This window comes from Polypterus senegalus, unplaced genomic scaffold (assembly GCF_016835505.1).
Source record: "Polypterus senegalus isolate Bchr_013 unplaced genomic scaffold, ASM1683550v1 scaffold_702, whole genome shotgun sequence".
Taxonomy (NCBI): Eukaryota; Metazoa; Chordata; class Cladistia; order Polypteriformes; family Polypteridae; genus Polypterus; species Polypterus senegalus.
This window is the reverse complement of record NW_024378404.1, coordinates 1-25,000: the sequence shown is the minus strand read 5'-3', so window position 1 is coordinate 25,000 and position 25,000 is coordinate 1. Positions and strand designations below refer to the sequence as shown.

The 25,000-nt window shown below is 44.6% G+C and overlaps 1 protein-coding gene across 2 annotated transcripts; it reads left to right on the top strand.

The window, feature by feature from the left end:
• Nucleotides 1-514: 514 nt before the first annotated feature.
• On the top strand, nucleotides 515-24,987 carry LOC120519583 (C-Jun-amino-terminal kinase-interacting protein 4-like). 2 transcript variants are annotated; one of them, XM_039742527.1, is made up of 14 exons: nucleotides 515-1,928; nucleotides 3,681-3,773; nucleotides 6,551-6,718; nucleotides 8,186-8,357; nucleotides 9,890-10,120; nucleotides 11,104-11,302; nucleotides 13,068-13,190; nucleotides 13,486-13,566; nucleotides 13,820-13,887; nucleotides 14,220-14,368; nucleotides 17,144-17,315; nucleotides 18,933-19,046; nucleotides 23,038-23,076; nucleotides 23,816-24,987. In XM_039742527.1, exons 2-14 carry the CDS (start codon nucleotides 3,711-3,713, stop codon nucleotides 24,004-24,006), a joined length of 1,770 nt encoding a protein of 589 aa, XP_039598461.1. In that variant the 5' UTR covers nucleotides 515-1,928; nucleotides 3,681-3,710; the 3' UTR covers nucleotides 24,007-24,987. The 2 variants fall into 2 exon arrangements, with proteins under 2 accessions (XP_039598461.1, XP_039598462.1); XM_039742528.1 differs by lacking the exon at nucleotides 23,038-23,076 and having other exon boundaries at nucleotides 517-1,928.
• The last annotated feature ends 13 nt before the right edge of the window (nucleotides 24,988-25,000 follow it).

Here is a 25,000-nt window from a genome sequence, read left to right as displayed (position 1 = left end):
GGCTAAAGGCTGACTCTCATAAATAAGTAGAGCCGAATAATGCAGTCAAGGAGCTTTTCAATTCAGCCGAGAGTAAAATGACGGCTGTCTGATTAACTGCGATTTTAGTTCCCTCTCCTTTCTCTTTCTCAGATCGCTTTTTGAAGGACGTCAGTTTTGTAGTTTTTATGAACAGTTTGAAAGTGCCTTTCCACATTTTCCTTCTTTGGGATAGCAATGATAGATTGACAGATCAGACAAACACACTTCGATTGGGACATTGTGAGAAAAAAATCCTCTTTCAATTCCACATCCAGCCCATACCCTCCCAAACAATTTTTTTTAAATCCCTTCTTTAGTCGATAGAAATTGGAAGGCTAACTAGATCACAGCCGGAGTTTTGCAGTAGCTCGCGCGTTTGATCGTGCGTGCGGGATGACCAGTGTGTTAGAAGAGAAGAGATCTCAGACTGGCCAGAATGTCAATCAAGTAGCAAATGCCATAGTGAGGATATATGATAGGCTAACATTTAAAAAAAAATGTTTTTGAATGCAACGCGATCTACGGGTCAATCGCGATCGATGCATTGGGCACCCCTGATGTAGCTGAAAGCGCTTTACTAGAAGTTTTTAAAAAGTTACAATTACAATGCAAATTAACTAATTACAAACTTACACAATATACAGTAGGTAAACAAGTCACAGAAATGGAAGCGACCTTAGGCTCCGTTTCACTAAATTCAATTTTCAATGCCATGTCCAATGCTTTGGTCAGATGGCCAGTAAGAAGAGGAACTTAAAAACTCCAGGTGGCCAAATGCTGGAGAAGCAACACCTCTGGGAGTCCAAGGCCAGATGACCACTGAGCCCCCACCGGGCCTTCTCGCAAACAATCGTTTCTTATTTTTCATGCACTGTCCTCAGAGGTTCAATGTGGCGGCTCTAGGCCACATTTCTTCTGACGTCACTTTCAGCTACCGAGTACTTTGATCAGATGGTGGTGGCTCAGCATGCCACCCTAGAAAATAGACAAAGAAAACCGAGAATAGAGGAGGTTAATAACAATTACAAATCGTTAAAGTACATGATATTGCAATACATATTTGAATTTACTAGAATCATTATTATAAAACAGCCTTTTATCACAACACAAAGTGCAGTCCCAAGGCCTTCCAACTGGGTGATAAACCACAGCCTACTAGCAGTACGAGTTTCAAGTTCAAGATACAAAGAGGGTCCTCCTTGCATGTCTCCTTCAGACTAGTGATGATAGTACAATAGACGTGGGACACCATGTTGGACAATAAGACACTCCTACAGTATGAGTTGCTGTTCAGTACCTTTGTGACTTATGGAGACAAACTGTCCCTAAATCTAGTAGGGTTGGGGCTGATGGTCCTTAAAGGTGATCACATTGAATGGCTGGGGTCTTCAATAATCCTATTAGCCTTTCTAAGGCAGCATTTGCTATATCCTGATCATAAAGCAGCAGTGTGCCAGTGTGGTCACGTCACCTTTCTCTGTAGTGCCCTGTAGCCCTGGACTGAGCAGGTGCCACGCTATAGCTGGTGAGTACCAACTCCACTGTGTACCTGTAGAAGTTGGTGAGCACAGATGGAGACGTCTGAGGAAGTAAAATCCTCGGTGAGCCTCCTTGATGACAACAGAGACGTGCTGCGCCCACTTCGGCTCACCCATTTGTGTCTTAGTGGAAATCTTAAAGGTAGTTGTTGGGTGACCCCGTTTAACAGAACTTCCATTTGTATTTAAATAGTATTGAAAGTGTGCCATGCCTCATCAACGTTGTTCTTTTACAGGACAGACGGTGCCAGTTTAGCGTCTCGAAGGGAGCAGAAAAGGGCACAGTATCGGCAAGTAAAAGCGCATGTGCAGAAGGAAGATGGCCGTGTGCAGGCTTATGGCTGGAGTTTACCTCAGAGATACAAACAGGTACTTTTTCTAATGGTAACGTTTTCCTTTCTGTTGACATGTCTGTTATATTTTTTGTATTTATATTTTCCATCTTAATAATTCCAAATGTTGTCATGCAGCGTGCAGTCAATACGTTTGAAGGCCGGCCAGTGGATGGTGCTTCAGTGGCATCATGCCATTGGTGCAGGAGCCTTTCATGTAAAGGCCTTAACAGCTCTGTCTGCAGTGCCAAGGGTTCAGTGTCCCACACATGGTCACAAGTTGCTTTGGGAGGATGAAAGGAGAATGTGCACAGCTCATCGGCAAAGTGAAAAGTGTCAGCTTTCGAACACCGTGCTCAAACCAGTTTGCCAGCTAAAACACTGGGGGTATTTACAGCAGGCACACAGTGAGTGGTGACCACCATGTTGGGTTTGTCTCACTTCATTGGAATGGAGACGTAAGAGAATTTGTTGCCAGAAAAGACCAAAGTGAATGTTCAGTAGCAACATGGACTGAAGAGAACACATGAGGGGTTTGACAAGTTGTGTGAAAAGTCTTTACGACGGCCACACCATGGCTAAGCACTTGATCGCAGTGAAATCTCAGGTGAAAACTTTATGGCGACTTCCTCGATGAATGTGTAGCACTGCTGTCAACAGTCTGTGTGTGTTTTATTCCACACACAATTTATCCTAAACATTGCATGTCCTCGTCAGCCCCATATCATTATTTGGGTGCCACTTTGGCCAGCATAGTCTTCAAGAGGTTCTCCTCCTTCTCCGAACAGCTGGAGTTCTGATGAACACAAGAAGAATTTGACATTGACACAAAAGTGGACATTTTTTGCTTGGCTGATATGCTCCACACACTTTTTCTTGAATCTCATTCAACGCCTTTTCTGCATGTGTGAGCAACATAAGGCTTGGCACGATTGGTAGGCCTGTTATCCTATTACATGCAACACACACGCGCCAATAGCTTACAACCGCAGCAGCACCACCCAGTGGCCAGTTTAAGAACTCATTGGCACCACTTCACTGCTGTAATTCTGTGGAATGCGGTTTTTGTCTTGTTTTTACTTTTCTACATTCTGCCTTTGAGAGCCTCTTGAGATGTGAAAAGAGTATTGCATGGACTGCGATTGTGTGCTGAACAATAGTCCGAAAATAAAAAGTTACTCACGTGACCGGCCTTAGACAATTCAGAAAAAGCACTGCTACCCAAATTATTGCGTTTGTGGTGTAACGTTGACCTCTCACTTCATTAAACAGCATAAAATAAAACAATTACTAAGCCAGACAGAAACGGCTTTTTTCTGGTTGCGTTTTTATTTGCAGTGAAGCGATACGCGTCAAATGCTTTTACTTTGCTTTAGGTTTTCATGGGAAAGTAAAATCGAGCCAATGTTTAATTTCCTTTGGTGTGGACCAAGCAGCAAATTGGCAGCGACCTTGCCTTTCTCCCAAAGTCTCTGGTTGGACGTTCATGTGAACCCAATGACGTGAGGAGTTGAGAAGTCACTAGTGACACCGGTAGGGTGTGATTGCAGCATTTAGTGACCAGCTGTGCACAGGAAATCCCTTCAATCCTCTGTAATGTCACACAACAATCACAAGTCAGGTGATTTAAGACCATACGGCACAATACTGCATGAGTGTTAACATGGCAGCAGAGTAAGAAGTGAAATGGCTTCCTATTGGCTCACCTGCCACTACAAGGGCGAATGAATGTTGACCGTGAGTTCAGTGCTGTACTGAATTTTACTTTTATATTCTCTTTTTGTTTTAGATAGTAAATGGAGCTCAAGGTGAAAATAAGATGAAAAGCTTACCAGTACCCGTATATCTCAGACCGCTGGATGAGAAAGATGCTTCCATGAAGGTAACTCCCAAACTCACAGTGAATGCCAAAAGGCCAAAGTACATAAAAAAAATAGTTTTTATGATAAAGAAACAACACAAGAGAGGAATCAACAAAACAAAGGAAAACAATTGTCAAAATCTATAAATTCTATTGTTTGTGCATTAAAACTTTTTTTTTTTTCCCTATTTGCCTATCAACAACAACAACAACAACATTTATTTCTATAGCACATTTTCATACAAAAAAATGTAGCTCAAAGTGCTTTATATAATGAAGAATAGAAAAATAAAAGACACAATAAAAAATAAAAATAAGTCAACATTAATTAACATAGAATAAGAGTAAGGTCCGATGGCCAGGGTGGACAGAAAAAACAAAAAAAACTCCAGACAGCTGGAGAAAAAAAATAAAATCTGTAGGGGTCCAGGCCACGAGACCACCCAGTCCCCTCTGGGAAATTTACCTAACATAAATGAACCAGTCCTCTTTGGATTTAGGGTTCTCACAGAAGGGCTTGATGATGATGATGGTCACGTAGACTTGTGGCTTTCAGTCCATCAATGCTGGAGCATCAGGATGCTTTGAGTAGGTGGTGGTGGCGCAGGCCGGAAAAAGAAACAGAAGAGAGAGTTGGGGTCAGTACAGATTTTAGAGCCACCATGAATAGTTATTGTGATGAATTGAACATACAGAGTATCAGGATTAAGTTAAAGTGAAGTTAGGAGAAGGCCATGTTACAGTAATGTGTTCTCAGCTGTGTTTTAAAGTGCTCCACCGTATCAGCCTGGTGAATTCCTATTGGCAGGCTATTCCAGATTTTAGGTGCATAACAGCAGAAGGCCGCCTGCCCGCCTCACCACTTCTTTTAAGTTTTGTTCTTGTTAATTTAAACAGACCCTCATTTGAAGATCTAAGGTTAAGATATGGAATATAAGATGTCAGACACTCCGATATATAAGATGGAGCGAGATTATTTAAGGCTTAATAAACCATAAGCAGAATTTTAAAGTCAGTTCTGATATCGGGTAAGCTACTTGTGTTTTCTATTCAATGAAATGAAGTGCCAGAAAGTTAAATTGTGTTACATGTTGGTGGGATGTACAAGCGAGAATTTCACTTTATTCTGGATGCTTGACAACACTACAGCGAGCGCAAACGTCTAGTCGTACTGACGGGTCAGGCACGTGGCTGAAACGAGCCGTCTCAGAACTAAGCGTGTTGATCTCAAATTTGCACGGCTCTGTAAACTCGGAATATCTGATTGCTCAGTTATTGGCTGTTTTGATTGGATTTAATATAATTAATGAGTTTTTTTATGTATTGAAGAATGTGCCCTCCAAAGTGCTCCATACTGCTCTGGTGACAAACTGAGAAAAAAGTCATGTTCATATCTGGGACAAATGTAGATTTAAAGAAAAAAAAAAATCAGGATACCAAAATTGGACAAGAAATACACGACTGCCCCTGGAAATTACGGGACGCGTCTGGTTAATCAGTTACATGACAGGGACTAGCTGCGCCATAACAGAGTGGGTTTAAATTCTTCACAAGTAGGCCAAATGTTACCTGCATTATTATTGTTAATTATTCAGTCTTTTTAAAGGGTATCATTTTCAAAATCCAGTCATGCTAACGAGAGCTGATGCCTTACATTCCTAGCTTGGTAAAGTTAACCGCAGACCTTTTTACTTTATTCCCATTTTCACAAGTAACAGTGAGGCCTAAGGCTACAAACAAACCGAAACAGGCAGACTCCATCATACAGAGCCACTTCACAGCCTCGTTTTGTATCTGGGGTGCTACAGAATAAGCAAGTAGGCAAGGACAGGTGGAAGAGAAAGGCGTCCTGCAATGAGGAAAACGCATTGAAACTGCACATCAACCCACTATGTTAAAGGAATGCACCTTAACCTCCTGTACACATAAGCCCCTAACAGACAGAACTGGCAAAAAGAGGTTGTCGGAGCCAAAGGACGACATGGGAATCATAAACAGGGCCAAAGATCAGCTAACAGAAAACCTTCTCAAGAGGCACACGTAAAGATCTGAGAGAGTCCACAGTCTGTCGCAATGTGGAAGTGAGTGACATTTACCTTTACAGCATCACGACGATGACTTCTGGTCATTCTAACTGAGCAGCTTGGTTAGCAACTGCATATAAATGACCACAAAATGACAGAACCTATAAGAAGACAATGGTGCTGTGTAAAAACAACCAAACACAAGATGTTAAAAAATTGTAAGTTTGTGAGAATGAAACCAAAAGTGGCTCTGAGGCTAAGGATCTGCGCTGGTATCCAGAAGGTTGCCGGTTCAAATCCCTGTCACTCCCAAAAAGAGATCCTACTCTGCTGGGCCCTTGAGCAAGGCCTTTAACCTACAATTGCTCCAGGGGCGCCCGCTGTACAATGGCTGACCCTGCACTCTGAACCCAAAGGGTATGCGGAAACTAACAAATACCTAATGCGAGAAATTGTATAAGGCGAAATAAAGAACAAAAAAAACCAAGTAAAAATAAATTTCAGAAACATGTCCTCATCAAAATAAAAAGAAGTGAAGGGAGGCGCAAAAGAAAATAAACGGCGTAATAACCAAGCCAGCAAGGTTGTGGTGCTCAGTCTGGGCTGCTGGGCTGAGCTTTGGTTGTGTGACAGGAAACTTCAGCTTGACGTGACCGTGGCTGACATGGCAGATGTCCTATCCTGCTCGGTTCTCTGCTCATGGTGGCAGGAAGGAGAAGTTGTGCCCTTCTCTCTTTTTTTAAGTGTAATTTCAAATTCTGCTTTTCATTTCAGCTTTGGTGTGCTGCAGGTGTAAACCTTTCCGGTGGAAAGACACGTGATGGAGGCTCCATTGTAGGAGCCAGCGTTTTCTATAATGACGTCACCGGGGCTGACACTGATGGTAGCAGACCAAGGCGAGGATCACAGAGCAGCCTGGACCGACTTGAACAGGAGCTCAAGGTAGCCGCCTTTGCTGTTTTGGCACTTAATCAATCAAATGTTTGTTTCGTAAGACTAGCCAGCAGACCCCATTAACACGATAATAAATGTGTATAGACTGAGCCAAAAGAGCAGTCCATTGGAGATGAACCCAGCACCACCCAATATTCTGTCATTGGCTGTTAATGCAAAACAATTTAAGGTGGCCTGTGAGGGTGGCATTGTGGTCGTGAGTTCATTTAAGTAAACCTGCCCTCCTTACAATCTTGGACTGAACCTCGTGTCCCACAGTATTCTTCACGGGGAGGTCTTTCTTTCAGGGGGGCTGGAGAACACTGTGCCTTGTCCAGGCTGTTGAGGCTCGCACATCTGGGAAGAGGACTGTAGCTATGGCAGCTCTTTACTTTATGTGTGTTGTGGATCTGTGAGACAAGCCAGCATGGATGTCCTCCCACTCCATAGTGGTGACCAGTGTGCTGCTTTACACTGCGGTCTGTTGGGAGAGTAAACTGACCATAAAGGCCATTTTGATTTCAGACTGACCATGGACTTGCTGGAGACAGAATAGAGGAGGATGTTGGCAAAGTCTGAGGCCATCAGTGTTGATCCTGCTTCTCTCCTTTAGCCAGAGTTTCACTCCACCGGAGTGTGTTGTGAGGTGCTGCTACTGAGGCCCTACAACGGGAATCCACAAGTAGATCTGACCTTGGGCCAAAATCTCACTTTTTGGCTCGGCACCCCACCAAGCCAGCCCATTGTAGGCCTCACTTAGACACATATGGGACAGCTTTGGTTAATATTGTAACGCCCAGTCTTTGGTAATGTAGAAGGGAAATTGGATTAGCCAGAGAATCCCACACAGTTACAGGAAGAACGTGCAAAGTCATCCGACAACAAAAAGCATGGAAACTCACACTTACATGGGCTCAGTTTCAAAATAAACACGTAGCTGAACATAACAATCCTATTTCTTTTGTGACCAACCGTTGTTAAGGAAATAGTCCTTTGAGCCTCTTGTATAGGAGCATTAGGCTGTTTGCAGGAGCCATCACTGAATGTGGTGCCAGTCCACACTCACTCCTCCAGTACAGACTGGCAAGGGCCCAGTTTAAAGTAACACAGCTCTTATATTTTAGAACTGTGAGTGGAACAGCCTGCAAAGACATGGGGAAAACATACACACTTTATAACAGATAAAAACTGGGCTCTATCTTGGACCCTTTCTCCTGGATGCTGTGAGGGTGCAGTGCCAACCACTGTATGAACCAAGCCACCCTTATTTGGAAGAGTAAAATTTACACAGGACAACCAGTTAGACATGAAAGTCGTCCTTGCCATTTTAGTTATGTGGGCATCAGGTTTTAAGATGCATGAAGTCAATGAATGGATGAGGACCGTGACTATGAAATGTTCAGACGTTTTTTTTCCTTTTTGGCTGTTAATCTTTTGCTGTCAACTCCGCTTGCTGCTATCCACTTTTTTCCACAGGAACAAGAGAAAGAGCTGAGGCAGCATGAAGATCTTTCCAGTCTGGTCTGGATCTGCACCAGCACTCACTCATCTACCAAAGTCATGGTCATCGACGCCAACCAGCCTGGCAACATATTGGACAATTTCTTTGTGTGCAATTCTCATGTTCTTTGCATTGCCAGTGTTCCAGGTATGATGGCCTCATTTCCTTTTATATATTCCCATAAATACTTTCACCAAGTCACCCCATTGTAGCCCCACAGTCATGTGCTGGAGCCTTTCTCAACAGTGCTGGTGAGTAAAATTCAGACAGGGTGCCAGTCGATCGCAGGCCACAAACACACACTTGGGTAAATTTACAGTTGTCAGTTAACCCAAACTACATGTGAGTGGATAATCAGAGCATCTGGATGACAGACGGGCATGGAATTGGAATCTAGGAGACCAAATCTGTGAGGCAGTAACCCTAATCACTGTGCCACTGCGCCATGCTCAATGCACCACACTGTGCAATTCATTTATTTTATATCATTGTGATTGCACATCAAACCATTAACTATGTGGTCTTCTGTTAAATTCAATGAAGTTTCATGTCATAATAAATTCTTGTTTGACTTGGCACCAGAGAGTGACCACATGTTGCAAGTTGATCGGATATTTGACCCTATTACTACCACTACTTAAGTTCACACTCCTGTGTTAGCCATTTTCTAACCAACCTAAACAGTTTGGGCTGCTGAGGGGCCAGTGCCAGTGCCAGTGCCAGTCAGAGAGAAGCAGTTTGCCTTCATTCACACATGGCATAAAGAAATGTTCAGGAAGAGACAACGTTCAAGTAAAAAGTTTTACAGTACGACTGCTACTGTTAACTTCGAGGAGCAAGTGATATACTAATTGATCGGGTATACCAGACAAAAGTCTTCTTGCAGTGTAGGTTTAATGGCTGTTGTAAAAAGCAGTGGTAATAGTGGGCATCAATGTCGAATATCTCATTTGACGTAATCTGAGATTTTGTTGTTGATATGGACAGAGGCTGCTTGGTTACTATAAAGTACTGAAAGCCATCCGGAGGTGTTTGGGCCAAACCCATATTTGTGCGTTGTAATAAATAGATAATGCCATACGACTCTATCTAAGGCTTCTTCTGCATTAAAAAGACGTGCAGGTGAGCGCTGAGTGTTTGTTTGCCTTTAAGAAGTCCGGTTTGGTCCTGTGAGACTACTGAGGTAAGTAAGCACTTTGTCAGTCCTTTAGCTAAGACCTCTTATCGTTGATATTGTTGAGTGAACTTGATCTACGTGATGAACGCTGTAGTAATGTTTGGTGGACTGTTTTGAGGAAACGTTATTTTCTGCAGTATAGATTTTACTAGCCGGCTAAAAAAAATTAGTGGAAAATATACAAACACATTTAATTGTAAAACTCAAAACCTGCAAACCTGTGCCCACCAAAGGAGATTTTCTGTCGATGTTTTAAAAGTAGTGTCTTTGGGTATGGATTTGTAAATGAATTGTGTGTGACAAGCATATGTACTGTAAATGTGGAATATTCCTTGTAAATCAACTGCTGTTCATCTATCTTATCTTTAAATAAAATTTGGGAAAATTGAGAACATTTAAAATAATGCATTTGTTTTGTTGTTTCATTTTATTGTTTTTATTGTTTTGCATCTGATATTTTTCCTTTAATTAAATTAGCTTCAAATTGTATTTTCATTTTCAGGGGCAAGAGAAACGGACTACCCTGCTGGAGAAGAGATTCCCCGTGATATGGAAGGTGGCGGGCCGTGTGACAACGCATCTCTGACGGGCAGCCTCGCCAGCAACAGCTCGGCAGGCAGTGACAGCATGCTGGGAGGGATCACCGTGGTGGGCTGCACTGCAGAGAGCGCTACATCCCCGCAGGCAGTGAACGCTGCAGTCACCATCTCTGCTGCCATGGAAAAACCCACAGGTAGGGAGATGAGCCCGACCGGGTGGTCTTTGTGTTGAAGTTGTTTAAACTTGTGTAATGATTGCATGTCTACACTTTGAAAAATGGTTTGGCCCCTACTGTTTACAAACTTCAGCATAGTTGGATTTTCATGAAATCGTGTTAGAAGCATTTGGGGGTGAGGAACATCTTCAGAATTGGGTGTGCCGGGGGTCAGTGCTGAGACCACTGCAGCTTTAATATACGTAAATGATCTGCTAAGAACGTAAAGAACAAGCAGGTCAGGATGATACTAGATGTGACGTTCCCTGAAGCATTTGTGGGAGATGAAATGTAAGAAAAGGATTACATGAATACACAATGGGGGGTTCTGAAATTGGAAAGGCCACCTTATGAGAGGAACATTCAGACAGCGGACAGAAGCCTTTAAGGAGGCTAATAAAATGTTAGGTTATGTAGCGCCCATAATGTGTGGAGTACAAGTTAGAGGTCTTCAGGGGCCAGGACTTAAGATTTGTGAGGATATTAAGGACGTGAGCATGACGGGGACGTTACTGTTTGGTCGTTAGGAGGAGCCTGTTCTTACACCTTGAGCTTGCTTCTGGCTAGTGAGTGGGGAATTTCACCTTTATAGAAGGGCTACCGGGCAGCCATAAAATATTGGAGCAAATTATCAATTGTCGAGACGCGTGATGTCTTGTGAACCTGGTGTCCCACCAGGTAATTCTTATAGCAAATGCTGTTTGCTTCTGTTGTTGCTACGTCCTTAGGCCATCGTCACCTCCTGCTGTACTATAGGTAACGTGGTGACTGTAGCAGGCGCACATCAGCTTACATTGGTTGTCATCACAAAAGGTGGAAATGCCTGCAGATCTGCCCAGCTCAGTACTGGAAACCAGTCATAGTTTTTTGTAATTATCTGAAGTTGTAATGTTTTATACTGGCCATAATGCCAATGGCAACCTGTCTGCATTTTACTAAGATGACCTTTTTGTCGTTTTTAGAAGAGGAGGTCACCGAGGCTGACGCCCCAGACGATGGAGTGGCCACGGCTGAGGAAGCCACAGAGGCAACAGAAGCCAACTCTGGCTCAGCAGACGATGTGGTGGACATCAGTCAACCAGGAATTTACACAGAGCATGTCTTCACGGACCCTTTAGGAGTGCAGAATACAGCCGAGACCTCCGCAGCTTATCAGAAGAGGTGAGTGACCCGGAGGTGCTGGGCATCGCCTTAAAACATTTAGCTGCTTTGAAAGTGTTTTTTACTTTTTTTGTTCATTTCATCTAAAAGTCTGATAACACTCTTTTTTTTTTTTGAGATCAGAATTTATTTTAAGTTTAATGAGCAAAAAAAACATTTGGGGAAACCAGTTATAACAGTAGGATGCAACCCCCACACCCTCACCCCCCCCATTCCAAATTGCCCTGTAAAAGGAGGTTAAATATAAGATTAAAATTTACGGATATCCGTGCAGACAGACAGAGCGAGCCTCAGAGGACAGACAGGAATAAGGAAAGGGAAAACTTAAGGATTCAGATGAGTGGCCTGACGTGAACCCCAAAGCCGCCCACCAGCTCTAAATCAAGCGCACAGCAGCTTTACACTCCCTTATACTAAAGTATACTAAAGCCAGATGTTCAAAGTCGGGTGCCGAAAACCTTTTTTTGTGCCACATGATGTGAGAACAGCACACGGGTAAGTCGCCTTGAGAACGAATGGCTAAGCTTACTGCCTATCTACGAAGTCTTCAGTGGTGAGGAAGATTCAAAGAGTTCAACATCCTCACCTTAAGTAAACAGAGGAGGCCAAATCTAAAGAGAGGGAATATGCCAGGAGGTTTTCACCCAGAACACTAGCGGTACATACAGCAGAGACGATGACTATGAGTGAGTGAGTGAGTTTCACTTAAGTGGTGGTGATCATTTCTTCAGACAGAGAACTGTGGGAATGGCAACCAGGTTACCAACTGCCCAGCCAATTGTAAGCCTGCTTAATTAATGGTCACAAGGAAGAAGACTGCACCACAAGGACCTTCAACTTCTGCTCATCCTAACTTGGCAGCTCCATATAAATGACCACAAAATGGTAGCACCTATAAGGAGACAACAGTGTTGTGCAAAGACAACCAAACACAAGATGTTAAAAAATTTAGTGAGAATGAAACCAAAAGTAAAAATGAATGTCAGAAACATGTCCTCAACAAAATAAACGCACTGACATTAAAAGAAGTGAAATGAAAAAGAGCGCACATGACCATACCAGCGAGGTCGTGGTGCTCTCTGTGGGCTGCTGGCCTGAGGAGGACTCTACCAGCTTTGGTTGTGTGACAGGAAAGCCCCCTTTATGTGTAACTGTCATTGATGAAGCTGCTGAGAGTGTGGCTGTTTTCTTGCCTGTGGTGTCAAATCCTTTCCGCTCAGTTTATTTTTGTATAGCGCCTTTCACCGACTGCAGGCTCAGAGCACTGTAATGAGTTTACACGTAAATGCAGTTCCAAACTTGACAGATTACTCACTCGGTTCATAATGAACACACACAAAAGACAAAAAGAAGAAAGTAGTTTGAACATCAATGGAGCCCAGCGCGATCTTCTAATCCTTGAACTAGAAGTCCGTCACTTCAACATGGAGGCCCTCTGGTTGATTCAGTGTCCTCAACGTCTTCATGTGAAGCAGTCCGGACAGTCAGCTGTGCAGTTGCATTCAGTTAATCTCTACGTGCGTTCTCGAGTGTCTTAAGGTACGTCCGGCTGTTCCTTCAGTGGTCCGGCCTGGCTCCAGCTCCTGTGAAGGTGCTGTTGTATGAATGGACATGCAAGTGACAATCCCCTGGGACCAGACTACTAACAGCTGCTTCTGCTATGAAGTTAGGTTGCAGCTTTTCTTCTTCTTTTACACAAGTTATTCAATTTGTGCTCAATTTGTCTTTTTTCTTTCTTTTTTTTTTTTTTTAACGGTGGTTTCAGGGAATTGGACGCATCTAAGAACGGCTCTGCTGCAGCTGCTGATGAAGAGGATCTAATGAGGGAAGAAGCACAGAAGATGAGTAGTGTGCTGCCAACCATGTGGCTGGGTGCCCAGAATGGCTGGTGAGTGTGGTGCCCAGGCCTTTTGGTTTGGTTTAGACTTGCCATGACGTTCACACCACTAAGTGTGCTTTCATTGTCCTTTGGTAATAAACTGTGCCATCAAAGCTTTCTCGATCTGTTGGTAAACGTTTTGTTTTTACCTCATTTTTGAAAATGTCCTGTGCACTTGAAATTCTTCATTATGACCCCTTGTTGCTGTTGCTTGATGGTAATCCTGATATTTTTGCATTTGGACTTAAACATCCACGTTTTGTGAAGGTCACACTTGTGACACTGCATTTTAATTTTCTTTCAGTTTGTATGTTCATTCTTCTGTGGCCCAGTGGCAGAAATGTCTTCATTCAATTAAACTGAAAGATTCAATTCTTAGTATTGTGTAAGTATATATCTTCTAAAAAACCAATATGCATGCACATTCTTTTTAGTATGAAATTAGAAAAGGGGATATTTTTTAAAGAAAAAATGTTCTTGTCCACTTTCAAGGATGAGAAACAGGAGAGTGTTAGAGTAAAATACGGAGGCAGAACAGAGCGTCGAGTCGTCGTGTTCATGAAAGGATTTCAAGTGCTGTCTGTCCACTTCTTGTGTATCCCGTAAAGACGCTTTCTCTTTTATGATTCTCTTTCCAGACATGTTAAAGGAAGAGTACTCGTTGCCTTGGCAGATGGAACCTTAGCCATCTTTCATCGGGGTGTAGGTAAGCCGAGCCATTAAACCTCAGGAACAAAACCTAAGCAGCACAACCAGGCCGGGTCGGTGTCGCCCAGCCATCATCAGTGGATGGATGTCATTAGTCAAAGCCCGTGTCATTCACCTTCCGAAAGTCGTCTTTCACCTCCCCGAGTAGCGCTACACGGGCGTGTATGGGAAGAGTTTGCTTTGTCTGCTTCTTTTCACTTTCTCTGTTGGTTTCCTGCTCCAGTAAACTTGAGCTTGAGCTGTTTTGTGCGCCGCCAGGCCAGATGTGACCCTTTATTGCTCCACTGAACTCAGTTTTGTTCTTTCTTTTCTTTCTTGCCTAAAAATTAGATGGCCAGTGGGACCTCACAAACTATCATCTTTTAGACCTGGGGCGCCCACACCACTCCATTCGCTGTATGACTGTTGTGCATGACAAGGTGTGGTGCGGGTACAGAAACAAGATCTACGTGGTGCAGCCAAAGGCCATGAAAATTGAGGTAAGAGGCCGTGTATCGGCATAAAGTGTGTGTCATGTATATGTGTATGTTTTATAATACGCTTAGGGTTTGAACCGAGTGTGTGCATGAGTTATATAGTATGTATGCATTAACGTGTGTGTATATAATATACTGTGTATCTCTCTATTATAATAAAAAAAAAAATCCTGGGACGAGACAAGACTTTCACAGAGAGATACCTTCACGTCCCGCGACACGAGACTTAACTGCACCCGGGGCCGGAAATAGAAGACAAAGAGTAGACGACAAAGTAGAACGTCGTAAAGAATTCAAAAACGTTGGTGCGGTACACATGGAGAGCAGCTTAGAGATAATGGAAGTATGAAAATTTGAAAAGTCTCAAAAAAATGTTAGTAAAGATCACATTAGTGCAAAAAACGGAAATTACTACTCGGTGAAATAACGGAACAGCGAAAAGAGATTGAATATATTGTTTGGATTTAAACTTTAAGTCGGAGACTTGTAGATCATCTAATTCGTGTTGCCATCAGGGAAAAGTTGTGTGTCTTACCAATGAAGAGGCGTATCTGTGAGAGTTAAAAGATTTGTTGTTTGGTGAAAGTGAAATCCCATGAGAGAAAATTTCAAGCCGCACAAGACAAGAGTTTATGCAAAGAGGTTTGGAAAAGTCCCGCCCACATCTGTAACATTTATAACACGCCCACAGCTCAATCATTTCTCACTTGTGTGAATGTTATTGTCAGACACAGTTCATGTAGAGAGAAAGAAACGACATTCACTCACGGGCAGTTAAACATTGTGGTGTCATGATGGAATTCCAAACACGGAAACAAAATTCAATGTGATAGATGAAAAGGTAAAAGTGAAAAGATATCGAATATATGGACAATGGTGATATGACAGAAGTGTGTCGATATTGTTTGGATTTAAACTGTAAGTCGGAGACTCGTAGATCGTCTGATTCGTGTTGTCATCAGGGAAAAGTCGGGTTTCTTCAAAATGAAGAGGCGTATCCGCGAGAAATAAGATTTGTTGTTTGGTGAAAGTGAAATCCACATACGCGAGGGGCAGAGAAGCAAAGTGGCTGGCACAGGTGGGGTTGGCAAGTGAAACCCCCTAGTGTGTGTGTGTGTCTATATATATATATATATATATGTGTGTATATATATATACACACCCCGATCTACATACTGTCAAATAAACGAACCACACGCCGTGGTGCAACACGAGAGGCTTCGCCTCTAGCGCTGATGTCCGAGGTTCGATTCCCGAGACGAGGTGCAGTGAGTGTGTAAGCCTGATGAGCCCAGAATTAGGGCGAAACACGTGCCGCGTACTGTTTGCATTATTTAACAGTAAAACTATTTCAGTATATTCAATATATATATATCAGTGCTTCCTGATTCATTTTACCCTCGCACCCCCTTGGTTTGAGAAGAAGTATGAAAAAATATGAGGTTAACGCAGATAAACAGATCACCAATTGAAGCTTCATGAATAATGGACACTTTATTCGCCATCAGTAATTATTTTGGTAAAGCCATACTCAGTGTGATCCTCCTTCCATGTTCTAATTTTTTTGCGACTAGCCATGATTACATGAACGGTAAAAAAGTAAGAGCGAAGCGACGGTGACATATCCAGTCAGGCAGGCGACAGCACAATAGCTTGAATTTGGATATAAGTAGGTTCTATTTAGTCGACAGAAATATCTTTGGTAGGAATGTAAGTTGAATTTACTCTTTAAATTTCTATGGTGAAGAAAAATGTATGCAGTGCTGACTAAATTTACCTTTCATTCCTACCAAGCATATTTCTGTCGACTAAATAAAAATTATATTATATTTCAAATTTAAATAGAACTTGAACAGATACGATACTTCATAATACCCACGCAGCACTAAGTGCACATAACAGCAAGAATCATCTGTGGTTTTTTTTTTTTTTCATTTTTCTTCCTCGATGGATTCTGGTACCTCCAGCAACAGTTGCTCGCACCCCAAAGGAGATAGATACAGATATACAGTATATATATATATATATATAGATATGACAACAACACTCATATCAATGACAAAACACATTAACAATCACGTTACGTTATTCTTTTTCATAACTTCTTTAACACACTACTTCTCCGCTGCGAAGCGCGGCTATTCTGCTAGTTAATATAATAAAATATTGTGGCAGACGGTTGGGGCTTTTGCCCAGCCAGGACCCCTTGAGGACTGAAGGACTGGGAGGGAGACAATACCTCCCCCGGGACACAAGAGGGCAGGCCCCCTGGTTTGCATTGGGGCCACAGGATTGGAGCTTGGAAGCTCAACCCTGATGGGGCCCGTGGCCTCCACCAGGGGGCGCCTGGACTATCTGAGCCCTGGACTGCAGTGCTTGCGCCACACCCAGGAGTGCTGCCAGGAGACGACACAACAGCACCTGGAGCCCCTCCGGCTGCAGTATAAAAGGGGCCGCCTCACTCAATTCAAAGCACAGGAGTCAAAGCTGGCAAGGGGAGGTGTGGAGGTGGCAGAGAAGAGAGAAGGAGAGAGAAAAGGAAGGTGCTGAGTAATATGTGGCTGACACGGTGTACTAAAGAAAAGATGTAAAAAGCAAGCGTGTGTGTTTGTACTTGTGTCCCCATGCCTGTCTGTGTTCAGGTTGTATCCCACTATATATATATATATATATATATATATATATATATATATATATATATATATATATATACACAGTATGGAGGTGTGGGTGTGCATACACATCTGTAAAACATGCGTGTCCTTTTTTTTTAAATAGAAGTCCTTTGATGCCCATCCCCGAAAGGAGAGCCAGGTGAGACAGTTGGCTTGGGTTGGCGATGGCGTGTGGGTGTCAATCCGTCTCGATTCCACCCTGCGACTGTATCATGCACACACCTACCAGCACTTGCAGGATGTCGACATCGAGCCGTACGTCAGTAAAATGCTGGGTAAGTTGTAGAGCCAGATACACGTGGCTTGCTATTGAACTTAATTTAAATTCAGTGGGAATCAACCAGGGACATTCCTGAATAGGAACACATCTTCTGACATCCACTGGAATGTACTCCTTAAAATGAGTCAATAAAGAGTAAATCCACGTTCTGATGCCAAGTTGAATAAATGGCACCTCATTCAGGCTTTTTAAAGTTTTCACGTCCTTCTTACCTTACGTGAGTGATCATCGTATGAGCTGCATTTTTAGTGCAAGAAGACAACACAAAAAGAGTTCTTTGTCAGTCGGTCCCTGAAACAAAGTTTACAGACTGAACGCTGCTGATTGCCAGGCCTTCTGCTCCTTGTGCTCTGCTCGCCATGGTCGCCTTCCCGTTGTCTCTTGCCTGTGCATCATCGAAGTAGCCACTGCATTTACTGGATAAACACAGCCGTTTGTTAAGGAAATGGATGAAGAAAAGAAGGTTACAACAGCACAGAGAAAGTGGTAAAATGACAAAGGGCACCAAATGAGCGCCAAGTGTTTGGATCTTTGTGTTGGTTCAACGGTCAGGTGATGGAGGCAGCAATACAGCACCCTGATGCCATGTAATCCGTTTGGAGTTCTTGGTTCCTATTTTGTTTATCACAAATGGCGCCGTTTTCTGGTTATTTTAGGTTGCCGGCCATATCATTACAGAGAAAGACGTGAGAGTCAAAGTGCGTGAGTTACTATCTACTGTAAATCCAGACAGTGGACAGGAGGATGTTCGGTTATGCAGCGCCATCGATGTGCGGGGCACAAGACAAAGCAGATTTCTGGATAAGGTTTATAACACACTGGCGAGGCCTCACCTGGAGTCCTGTGTGCAGTTCTGGTCTCCAGGCTACAAAAAAAGACAAAGCAGCACAAGAGAAGGTCCAAAGCAGAGCGGCCAGGCTGATTCAGATCCATGGAGAGCAACGAACGAAGAAGGAGCTGAACCCTAAAATGGCGATGAAGAGATGACCTCAGAGAAGTGTTAACGATTAGCACGGTGGATCCCAAATGTCCAAGTAATGTGGTTGGAGGGTAGAACCGGGGAGACCGTCAAATCTCAACCGGGTGTTGTTTTAGTGAAATCCGGAGGACGGGATTGGCGTGCGTCGTTTGCCTGAACGGCCTGCTCTCGCCTCGAGCTAAAAGGAGCCTGGACTCTTTTGCAAGGCCCAGTTCTTAGGCAGGCTGCCATTTGGATGTGCACAGGTAAATCTCGAAGCTCTGTGGGTCACAGTTCAACTCCCAGGTTGCTCTCTGCCACTTCACTGGCTGTGCCCTTGCCATGTGGGCACTTTCTGGTTATTCCCCGCAACACGGCTTTCTTGATTATGTAGACTTGATGTGTGTGTGAGGGAGGGCATATCATGCCTGGCACCCCCAGCCTGGTCTCTACCTTGTGCCCAGTGCTGCTGGCTGTAAACCTCTGCTGGAAAGAGGCTCTATAAAGAAAGGACGTTTTATAATAGTATATAGTAAATAAAGAAAGAGATAAATAAAGAATGGCAGGACCGGGCACACACGTGCACCCGTGCCACAGAGGCCTGTAACATCTTGGGATAAAAGCCATTTTTATTTCCTGTCTTTTGTTTTTCAGGTACGGGCAAACTCGGCTTCTCCTTTGTTAGGATCACAGCACTAATGGTGTCCTGCAATCGCCTGTGGGTAGGAACGGGGAACGGCGTGATCATTTCCATCCCTCTAACTGAAAGTAAGACCCTTCGCATTGTCTCGCGCCGTCTGGTTCGCTTGCCATGCACATTCCTGTGTTCGTTCAGAAAAGCTTCACACATCAGTTTAAAGAAAGATGAGGGGGATCAATGCAGGGTCTGGTCTGCCATTATGTCACAAAGCACATGGAGGCGGCCTGCAAGGAAGGGGACGAGTGTTCCCAAAGGTTCAGAAGACGAGTTGCATGTTTGAAAGGTTTTTGTTTTTAGAATTTCTTGTTGGAGTAAAGAACAGAAGTGACGTGCAGGAAGGAGCTGACGTTCAGTGGCACTCCACTTTCCATTACATTGCATACCTCCATGAGTGAGTGTTCACGATGGGCACTGATGTGTTGGTCTGGATTGCTTTTTAATGTGTAATGACTAAAAAAGACAAACGAGCGGGGATGTGCAAGGTGGGCCCCGGAGGGCCGCAGTGGCTGCACGGCTTTGATGGAGCCCATCGCATGAATTCATTTCCTAATCCAGGCCAGCTGTATCTCAGGCTAGGGATCTGCACTGGCAATCAGAAGGGTGCCAGTTCGAATCCTGTAAATGCCAGTAGGGACTCTGCTCTGTTGGGCCCTTAACCTGCAATCGCTGAGCGCTTTGAGTACTGAGACAAGCGCCATATAAATGCAAAGAATTCATTCATGTCTAGTCTGTTTTGTTTTTGCATTCAAAAATACTTGGCATTATAAAATGTGCCACTGTGTTTATCAGCATAACCATGATATACTCAGGTTGGCATCCTTGTGGCCTCGCAGATCCAGCATCATGGGTTTGATTCCTGTTTGCAGTTTCACGTTCTCCCCAGAGCCCCATGTCGGTTGACTGACGATTGTAATTTGACCCATAAGTAGGAGTGCGGGTGGGCCCTGAGGTGAGCTGCTGCCTTGTCCACTGTCATTTCCCATCTTCCTTGGCAGGCGCCAATTCCCTGTAACCCTGAACTGGATTAATCAGGTTGGAAAATAAAGGGATGCACTTTCCTGATAAACGTCAAGAAATGAGTGCAGTCCAAATAATGAAAAGCTGTGAGGCCGCGTACAAGATCCATAAACCAGGCCAGGGCCTTCCCTTGCCTGCCTAGAATAAGCCTCACCTCGGGCAGCCGGACCTCCCAGCTCCACAGGCAGGCTTCAGTGCACACAGAAGAGCCAAAGGGAAGAACGGGCTTTTAAAGTTCAAAATACTCAAAAGATACGTGAAATGCTCCAAAATACCCAGAAACGTGGGGAAGGAAACTGTAAACCTCAGGCTACAGAGCAGTCCAACGAGGGATCTTCTACAAATGAAGGATAGCAAAGATGTCAAAATGGCAGAAAACCCACAAAAGCAAGTCCAAATAACAGTAAAATCTTTATAACGAAATGTTCATTACAACAAAGTATTTTGATGGTCCTGACAGCTTCCCCATATGATGCGAGTCTACAGAAATCTCGTTACTACGAAGTCCATTCAGCAGATACTTTCGTTACAACGAAGTGCCCTTGAAATGCCCGAGTGAGTCCTCTGCAGAGCACTCAGATCTGAGGCCGCAGCTCAGTTGTGCACAACGATCCCCAAACACAAACGTTGGCATTTTTTTTTTCTTTCGCCGAACTTTCCTCGTACTGTTTTTTTTTTTTTCCTTTTTTGTTTCCTGCGATTTTCAGTGATACCTTTTGATTTTTGCTCGACAACATTTGAAAAACATCCTTTGGAACTGAACTCCTTGTTTCCCTCGTATAGAAACGGCAGACATGAAAAAACGATAACGGTTCATATTAGAAAGAAAAAAAAAAAACGTTAATTTTTTTGCAGCTCTCAATTGTGGCAAAAAGAAAAAAGACGTTGCCAGTGAATTTGGAATTTCGCCATCGACGCTGTCAACTTTCTTGGGAAACTAAGCAAAAAAAGAACAAAAATCTCGTGTTGCAAACGTATGCAAACTGCTGCAATTGAAGACGCAGAAAAAGCCGTTTTTATGTGGTTCAGTGATGCCCGTTCAAGAAACATTCAAGAAAATGTGAGGTTTGTGAACTCTCTTGGGCCCTCCGTCTACGGGACGACACACCGAAGAGCGTCCGCCATGTCTGTACGGGGCAACAGCAGGCTCACAGTAAACAGAAAAGATCTCGATGGGTGGTGTAAGGTTAGGAGCCACGGGCATTGTAAGTGCAGGGCACAGGATTACTTGGTCACTGACCTGGCCACGGCCCCGCCTGACTGCTGTGCCCGTGTACAGCCGAGTGGCAGATCCCGCTACAGTAAATAAGTGTGCCGTTCCTGTTTCAAGCTGAGTAAAGCTGGTGTCGCTAAAGTACTGAGACTCAGCCTCGTGTTTTAGGGACTTCTAGCGCGACCCGATCTTTTAGGATTCGCTTCTGGGGCGATTCACTGCACTGCTGTGAGCCTCCTGTTCTCCTGCCCCAGAAACGGACAAACAGTCGTCCACAGACCCTGCAATCGCACTTCAGCGTGTCGTTCTCATTGGGTGGGAATCCCAAAAGTGTTCAGAAGCCTCACGATATGAAGAAGAAGAAGAAGAGGATGATTCGGCTCCCGACTGACAACTGTGCTGCCCACAACAGGCTTCCACATTCAGATAATGTCCGTGTTGAATTCCACCCACCCGATTGCACAGCAGCGCTTCAGCCATTGGACTTGGGCATCATTGGCACCCTGAAAGTGGCAAGGAAATGACAAGAAAAAGTCTCGTTGGCATAACTTGTAGGCAGGAGGAGATTAAAATGAACGCGAAAGAAGCTCTTGAAATGATTGCAGACGCCTGGACGCAAGTTAAAGAAAGCACCATAGTGGCAAATCCAGAATCTCATTACCACGAAATATCTTTTAGGTCCCTGGGAGTTCGTTGTAACGGAATTGTACCTTTATGTCATTTAGGAATCGGAAACTGCAGAAATCGCAATGTCAAACCTTCGTAATGATGATGCGCTCGCTCTTTGAGTGCCAATGAGCCACTGAAGGATCTGCTGGCAGGTTCAGAATGTGAAGGCCGAGGTTGGTCCTCAAGCGGTGCCATCAGGGCGACCCCACTGCTTAGGGTTACACCCACTCAATGATAATAAAGATGATATCATTACAATAGACGCATGAAAAATATTAACTTCAAAGTAAACAAAGGTGGCACGAAAAGGCAAATAAACGTAAGCCAAGAACCAACCGGACAGTAACGTGACGACGGAAAGGAAGATGGCTGCCACTGTTCATGCTGACGAGCCACAGGGATTACGAGGGGCGGTGACGGTGACGATGACAGGACTACTAGCTGCTCTGCGCTTGGGGACAGCAAAAGCTCTAAGACTTTCACACATCTTGATACAAAGAGCTCCAGGTGGGCATCTTGAGCTTTAAAAACAGTCCGTGGTGCCATGAAGGAGAGCCTGTACACTCTTGTGTGGTGCAAACTGGATTGTGGCATTGTAGAAGAGGCGGGTACTCTTGTCAGTTAATCTTTAGGGGTCTCACCCCCCCACCACCAATGTCAAGTCTACACACAGAGAGGCAACGGCAAAGGCAGACGGGTATGCCACCCAAAGGGTTTCTGACAGCCAGCGAGGTGCCTAAACCTCTGCCACGTGTGCCCGTTCCCCACTCAGCCACCCAAGTCCACACCTTTGGCTTCACTGGCAGTGCCACCGCACCAAGTTAAGTCCGTCCAGCCATTTTCCGAGCCGTGTGTCTAGTCCAGGGTCACATCAGATCTGTGCCTATCCCAGCAGCACTAGGACCAACCTGGGCAGGGGACCCTCAAACGCACATCCGAACCCACACAGCCAGGGGCTTTGAATGCAGAAACAGCCCGACAGACCCTGAGATTGGATGAAGCAGGCCAGGTAAGGACGTGGATCAGCCACTGCGGCCCTCCCTGGACGCCTAGCCAGTGTCCTTGTCTTGTGATCGCTGTTGACTGGTGGGCTCTCATTAACGGTTCTCCTTTGCTGTCATACCCGTCCACTCTCCCCCTTTCCACCTCTCTTACTGTAGCTGTAATCCTCCACCAGGGACGTTTACTGGGGCTGAGGGGTAAGTGCAGACCACCAACTCACAGCAAAGCTTCTCTCTGGCTTCCTGTAGCCACCCGAGGCCTCCTCCTCCTCCTCCTCCTCCTCGTCTTCCTCCTCTTTCAGTTACCCCTGCCCTGTCTGTTTGGAAGCGTAACCCTCTTTGCCCACCTTGTGGTCAGGTCTGCGGAGTGGTTGGCATTTCATCATTCTCTCTGTTTCAGTTGTTCCAATCCCACTTTGATTCCACACGCCTTTCACTTTTCATTTTGTTGGTCGTGTTAACCTGCTTTTTGTTTTCTTTTGTTTTCTTTTGTTTTCCTGTCCCCAGCCCCTCATCCTTTTGTTTTATCGGATTTCTTTTTTAACCAGAGTCAATGAGAATGGAGCGCTGCTTAGCCCTTTCTTTAACCAGTAGGCCTGTAGATTTGCGGTCGAGCGTGAATCAGCGCGTCGCCGACATTGGGCCGTAACCCTCTGAGCATGCTCCACTGCTTGTACCGGACTGTGCGCATGTCCTCCTCCTCCTCTTCTTCTCGTCTGACTCTTTGATGTGACGTTTTTTTCCAGGTTGCGTCTCCGCTCAGATGTCACTGTCACTGCTGTCCTTTTACTTCTGCTCACGTTGAGACCTCTCCTTGCTTTGGCCTTTTGGCTGATTTGTAGCCATGCTGACCTCGTGTGCCTTCCTGTAACTGCTGTGACGTGACGTGACGTGACGTGACGCCTAATGCCGCTTCTTTTGTCCTTGTCTTTTGAAGCCAATAAAATAACATCAGGAACAGCGAGCCGTCCAGGCAGCGTGATCCGAGTGTATGGGGATGAAAACAGCGACAAGGTGACACCAGGCACATTTATCCCATACTGCTCCATGGCTCACGCTCAGCTCTGCTTCCATGGCCATCGGGATGCCGTCAAGTTCTTTGCTGCGGTGCCAGGTAAGAGAAAGTAAGAAACGGGTTCCTAAAAGGAGGCTGCTGTGGTGGGCGCCACCGGCCCGACTCCTTGGAATGGCTTGGCGCCTTTCACTGCTCAGCTTTTAGCTCTCTACACGTTTTACTTCAAGCCCCCGTAACGTTTACGTAGATTTTACTGGGATTTCCAGTCGTAGTCTTCATTTACACAAAAGTGATCATGGAGTTGTGAAATGTATGAGTTCTGACATCCTTAAGGCAAGGAGACCACCAACCGCAGTCATTAAGTCTGAAACCCCCTCAACTGAAAGTCACGTCATGTGCTGCCACTGGCGTTTATATGAAGCAACGCAGAAGAAGGAATAAAAAAAAAAAAAAACTTCATAACCAACAAAGCAAAATGAAACAATAAGCTGCAATTCAATAAATACAAAAAGAAATGGTGGGTCCCTTCCTGTTTGGCTTGATCTTCTATAGGACGGGAGCTGAAGGGGGCGGGGCTTGTGTCTCAGAAGAGGAAGTGATGTCAGTGCTCCAGTCTAGGAGTAAAGAGACATAGGATTGCTAGACACCGTGTGACCAGCAGCATCGTACGTCAGCCTCGCCGCCATATTGCGAGTGGCACTGCTGTGGAGTGAAGTCATGAATAACGTGCTGCTTGGGATTGTGGGATTGTACAAACCGCCGTACGCTCCAAACCTGATCCCGGGGGGATTACATTTCATAGCTAAGGCTGAACAATCATTTTGGTTATATTTAGCTTCAGAAAATCTGTTTTCTAATCTTCACTTTAACTACGCCAGGCTGAGCTAACAAAGCTATGAATTTATGAGCTCAAGTGAGCCTCCAAACGACGTGTTGAGTCACCGACTGTCGATTGTTGTTAGCCGTTAACATTCCTCAAACTCGGAAGGCTTCCCACCTCAGGTAGCCATTAGAGAGGCTTTGGTGAAAGCTGTCCTGTGACGTGTGCCATGCTAGTCTGGTGACAGACGCTGTGCCGCCATCATATGATCAAAGCTACCACTCGCT

Excerpts from the sequence above, each read along its gene's own strand:
- LOC120519583 (XM_039742527.1), top strand. The coding sequence starts at position 3,711 with ATGAAAAGCTTACCAGTACCCGTATATCTCAGACCGCTGGATGAGAAA. Across the intron at positions 6,719-8,185 it reads GACTTGAACAGGAGCTCAAG|GAACAAGAGAAAGAGCTGAG; the intron begins GTAGCCGCCTTT and ends TTTTTTCCACAG. Across the intron at positions 13,191-13,485 it reads CTGGGTGCCCAGAATGGCTG|TTTGTATGTTCATTCTTCTG; the intron begins GTGAGTGTGGTG and ends ATTTTCTTTCAG.